This window comes from Cucumis melo, chromosome 7, assembly GCF_025177605.1.
Source record: "Cucumis melo cultivar AY chromosome 7, USDA_Cmelo_AY_1.0, whole genome shotgun sequence".
Lineage (NCBI taxonomy): Eukaryota > Viridiplantae > Streptophyta > Magnoliopsida > Cucurbitales > Cucurbitaceae > Cucumis > Cucumis melo.
This window is the reverse complement of record NC_066863.1, coordinates 17,752,892-17,758,891: the sequence shown is the minus strand read 5'-3', so window position 1 is coordinate 17,758,891 and position 6,000 is coordinate 17,752,892. Positions and strand designations below refer to the sequence as shown.

General features: G+C 33.5%; 1 protein-coding gene across 1 annotated transcript; it reads right to left on the bottom strand.

Moving 5' to 3' along the window:
• Positions 1–3,800: 3,800 nt before the first annotated feature.
• LOC103501205 (uncharacterized) lies at positions 3,801–4,589 on the bottom strand. Its single transcript, XM_008464719.1, has 3 exons — positions 4,463–4,589; positions 4,278–4,408; positions 3,801–4,196 (listed from the first exon to the last, which is right to left on the bottom strand). Exons 1-3 carry the CDS (start codon positions 4,587–4,589, stop codon positions 3,801–3,803), a joined length of 654 nt encoding a protein of 217 aa, XP_008462941.1.
• Positions 4,590–6,000: the final 1,411 nt, after the last annotated feature.

The following is a 6,000-nucleotide window of genomic DNA, read 5'->3' as shown; positions in this document are numbered from 1 at the left end:
GGTATGTGTTTCTGTAGCCACAACTTTGTATTTGTAGTATTGTATATGTATTGTATGGTACTTATGTTGTATGTGTTTTAAATTTGTGGCTTCTGTATTTTGTATGTTTAGGGTATTTGGTTGTATGCGATGTAGTTAATTACACTGTATGTATAAATTGATAATGAAAAGTGTGAATGTGTTGTAAGTTATTTTATGTTGACAGTGTATTCAATTATATATGTTGACTGTGTTTTATGTTGACGGTGTATTTATCAGTTGAGTGTATATGAATTTCATTATGAGATATGTGTATATGGTGCATCCAATTAAACAGTATTTTTTTTATTACGAATGTAAACCATGTTCTGTTACATTGAATGTATTCACGGTCTGAGATTAATTTGTTCTAGTTACAATATATCTTCAGTGTTAATTAATTAAATGTGATAGATATATGTGTGGTTACTGATAATTTTTTTCAAATCAATGTTAGGATTCATACTACTTAATGTGTTCTGAAAGGAGAAACGAGCCTTTAAAAATCAATCTACATATTAAGAGCACAGTAGTAGACAAAAATAAGGAAAATCTTGGAGATAGGTTAATTAATAGGTTTAGGGAGGGCATATTTGGGCACTTTCTAAACTTCTCCATAACAAACCAATCCTCTCAATTGTTGTTGCACCTTATTCAACGAATGTGCAAACCCAAATCGACTAGTCAGCTTCAATTTCTAATACGAAGAAGAGTTATGAGGTTTGGATTGAGAGAATTTGCGCTTATAACTGGCCTAAAATGTCATGAGATTCCTGATATTAACCATGAGGATATAAAGGGTGATGGACGACTAAAAGGGGTATATTTTGAAAATCTTAAAACTGTGACGACGTAGTACTTGAACGTTATGTTTAATATAAGTACTGCTGGAACCGATGATGATAGGATAAAAATGGCCAAATTGTACTTTCTCGAGAGTTTTTTTATCTCTAAGCAAGAATGTCTAAGTGTAGAGTGGGATCATATCATTATGGTAGATGATGATGAAGTATTTGATGGGTACCCGTGGGGTAGAGTTGCTTTTGAACTCTTAGTGGACTTCATAAATAGGGTCATTTGTAGCAAGGAGCAAACAAGGATTTCGATTGGGGGGGTTTATTTTTCTCATTCTTGCTTGGGCTTACAAGGTAATCCCAACATTAAGTACTCCATCCAACTTCTTTGCAATAAGGATTTCCAATGAAGTCCTTAGGATTATAAATTAGGCAGCTGACACACAACCCAAATGGAAGGACTTAAAACAGAAAGTCTTTGATTCACCAACGGTATGTAAATCTGGTAATTTGTAGTAGTTTATATATTCATAATAGTTTTTTTTTATAAAGTATTTTGTTCCTTTTTGAAACAGAGCTTGAAGTGTCCCCCATGCTCGCAACCCCAACTGAAGTTGGAATGTCATACTTTGCACCATTCATCGAGACAGAAAAAGATATACTAAAAGAAGCAGAAGATGAGCTTCGAAAGACCAAGAATTCTGACCACATAGCCCATGCATATTTCGCTGAATAGAGGCATGTCCTCTACAAGTGGGATTGATGTACTGACGAAAATGGTAGAGAAGATTGAGAATAGACAAAAAAGGATGGAGACAGTGTGGAAGGTATTCTTGAGTTTCTTAAATCTGTAGAATTGAAAATGAATAACCGGTTTGAAGAACTAGGCAGAAGATGAATGGAATAATAGAAGCAATAAGGAGTCAACAATGTAGTTCTTCGGGTGGCCAATACACCCATAAATTTATGGTAAGCATATTGGTAGACTTTAATAATCTGTATGCATGAATCTAAATCTTAACAAATACAGTGTATCTGGTTTGTATTTGTTGCATAGAGAGCAAGGGCGTTTGAAGAGCACCTTGACAAGGTGGAGGAGGACCAAGAAGAAGATGATGTTGAAGATTTGAACTTGGATTCAAGCAATCCAACGGTGCTTGGAAAAAGGGATGACAACGAAGACAAAGACGGAAAAAGGATTATGGATGAAAGTCGATCAGAAAGTTTGAGAGGACAAGATGGTGGTCAATCTAAAGTGGCAAAATCAGAGACACCACCAACAGTCGGAGATAAAGATTATTTGCCGTATAAGGTAAATAAAAAAATGAAACTGTTGAAGATGTGTATAATACATATTATAGACTAATATATTTATATACTTGTAATAGGCCACGGAGGAAACAGATGAGGAGATAAACAGGGTGATATGGTCAATCGATGAAAGTGTTATATATGACGAGATCAAGAAGAAAGAACACAGGAGAAGAACGGTATAGTTGTGGATGTGTGTATGTTTATCATACTAAGTGACTATTAGTTTAATGACTATAATATAAATTATATTGAATTTGTACCTTTAACTGTGGTAGTAGGCTGACCATATTAGGAAGTGTGTGGCAATCGATGATATGAAAGTTTTTTTGGATCTACAAGTTGCTACTGTTTTTTGTAATGAATTATGGTAATTACATAGTATATGTTGATTACAGTGTTATTCTGGGTAATTGTCATTATGAATATAATTGAATGGGTTGCTATAAGACATGTATCATTGAATATCATTTATCATTATGAAGATAATTGAATGGGTTATTGTGAGACATTTATCATTATGAATATCAGTTAATGAATGGATATGTATGATATTGAATGAATGTATGGCTATTGTATTTAAACAATTCAGATAACAATTAGAGTGTATCTGAAATGTGGCCTATAAGAATGTGATGGTTGTAAGTGTAGTTTGACTACCTATTCCTTAGAAAAATGTGAATTGTTGTATATGAATGGTATCTTTAACTAATACCTGAGAAATATTAAAGAATGCACAGGGTCAATGTTCATTGAATTCAACCCCAAGAATGTTGAGGAATGTGCAACCAACATTTGGCAAAATTAAAGATAGACCACAGATGGCCAAGGTGATAACATATCTAGTATGAATCTGGGTTCAACATTTCGAAAATGGTAATAACATACTAATATAGAATCTTGTTTGCCAATAACCTGTAGATTATAGGGAAAATGTCGAATAATGATAGGCTTTCAAATATGAAGGAAAATAGACCAACAGCGAGGGTTATTCTAAAACATGTAAGCATATGTCATAATTTATACGTAATTTATAACTTGTTATCCTATTAATGGACTTCCTTTTTTTTTTTAGCTGAACACCACAAAAGGAAGGATTGGGAATGAAAAGTTCAAATGCTAAAGAGTATAGAGAGGTTACACCAGCTTCAACGGGAATATGGATAGATGCTTTAAGAGGAAAAGTAGTTCCACCAAGGAAGAATAAAGAGAATTCATTCTCAGAATGGCCATCGTTTGATCTGCATCTAAGTCAAGCTTGATATATTCATTTTAAGCTTTTTTGTTAGGGGTCTAGAATATATTGGAATATTCATTGTTTTATTGGATTACTTACATTAAATCTATAAAGATATACAAAACTTATTAATTCATGCTTATTTGATCATTATTAAGTAAGTTGAAATACATTGGATTTTGAAGATAACTATAAATGAATTTAAAACAGGTCAATACAATGTAATGTATTTAGTCAACATACCTGAGTCGTCAACATTCTAAGAAATACTTTGTATTTAAATGAACAAAAGACCAATCTTATTTGAACGAATCATTCAACCCACTTGATAACAAAATACAACTATGAATATAGACAATTAAAAAGGAAATATAAACTAATTAGAACTTTAAGTTATTAAACATGGAAATTACTAAATGGGTTCTTTATAAGACCTACAATTATGACCTTTTTTTACCACACTTGCTGCAATGAACAGTGGCTTTTTTATCTAAAAATGAAGTAAACCTCTTCTTTTTTGGTCTTCCAGCTGGACGTTTAACCTGTAGTGGAAGTATTCTATCATTGCGACCTTGGTGCGTATTCCTAATTTGGTTTGCACTACCAATAGGACGCATTCCCTTCTTGTACAGGTTTATCAAATTTGAGACATAGTAGAACTTATCAGTGTACAAATGGAGATTAAGATTCCTTGTGGACAATGCTATACATGCATGTGAACAAGGGATCAAATCAAGGCCCCATTGACGACATGAGCATGTCCGATTTAAAATGTTGACAACAAATTGTTCCTTACGATGGCGGACTTCAAATTCATGTTGGTCTACAGGATATATCTGTCAAAACAGTACAAAAAAAATCATTTACAAACAAGTGAATACATATTTATTGCATTTATAGAATATTAAATAACTTACATTCATTGAGCGACTTTCCCCTAAAGATTCTCGAATCATATCTTCTACATATATTGAAAGTTCTGTGCGTTGGAAACTCCATTTGGTATGATGTTCGTAGAACCATTTTTGAACCAAACTACGAATTGATTCTAGAAGTCCAATTACAGGCAATTCTCATTGTTCTTTCAAGGTAGAATTCATACTTTCAGAGATGTTGGTGGTAATAACCTGGTATCTTTTTCTTCTAAAAAATGCCCTAGTCCACCTGTGTCTTCCCATTGCTTCCAACTCATGCCTCATTGATGGAGATAGTTGTTCGAGTTGCCTCATGTAGTACTCAAATTCCAGTGGTGTTTAAGCTCTGGCACATTTATTGAATGAGTCCTCCATGGGAAGTGATTTATGGTTCTTTTTCAAGTTCTTCAACAAATGGAATTCACATAATCCATGTTCAGCTATTTCATAAACGACATTAAACTCATTTTCTATACTTTTGTAAGCATCAGACACAATTACCATTTTATTATGTTCCCCAAAAATGGCCTTAAGGTTTCGAAAAAACCATGCCCATGAAAAATCATTCTCTGAATCAACGACAGCAAAAGCTAGTGGCACAATTTGAGAATTTCCATCAATAGTACAAGCAGAGATGTGGGTACCAAGATATTTATTCTTCATGGCTGGACCATCAACGAAAATAACTGGTACGCAGTAGTTCCATGCATCAATTGAAGCAGCTAGTGCCATGAAATAGAATTTAAACCGACCTTCATCATCTGCTTCTTCAGTCGTATATGTACCTAAAAACAGTCAAATAAAGTAATTTTTAGAATTACATTATATTTCTAGATTGATCGTGTGGTACTTGCTAAAATACAGAGTTTTTGCCATTTTTATACCTGGGTTGTTTCTGATCAATACATCTGAAAAAGTAGACAGCATGGCATACGAGTCCTTCGGAGTACCTCTAATGGAATTCAAAGCAATTTCACGTCCTCTCCAAGCTTTATCATAGCTTACGTTCACTCCGTGGTGAATCTTCATAATTTATAACATCCGAAGGATGACATAGAGCCTTGTCATTCATTTTAAATATTAATTTCGTACACTCAGATGCAATCCAGGATGTTGCTTGTTTGTGATCATTCTTCACGACGTCAACAGAACACTGATGTGTATCCGTAAATTTACGAACTATCCAAATATCACTTTTTTTTTTAATACCGAAGCATGTAGATACCAAGGGCAAGATGAATTTGTACATCTAATATTGAATGATGTACGATTGGACCTAACAGTAACTAATTCAAAGCTATTATTCAAAGCGAGCATATAAATAGCTTTCTTCAAAACTAATTTTTGTTGGAATTTATGTCCTAAAACTCGTATTTTGTTATTTGATTCAATAAAATTTATTATTGAATGTTATAATCTTAAAACCAATAAATTAAGGTCCTGAGACTATTTTACTAAGTTTGTCAATACACTTGAACTTTATGTAGAGACATAAACATGGATTAAGTTCGAGTTAATAGCCCAAATAGTCTATAGTGTATAAATAAGGTTGGGTGCTTATTCTGGAAAAATACTATGGATGCGACCCGATCCGTTGTTAGTACAAACGATGTAATCCTGAATCGTTCATGTAGAGACTTGGGAGTGGGGGCGTCCTATGTAAATGGTTTGCATAAGACTATAACCACGAAATAGTCACTTTTAGTTATAACACCGTAAACTATAA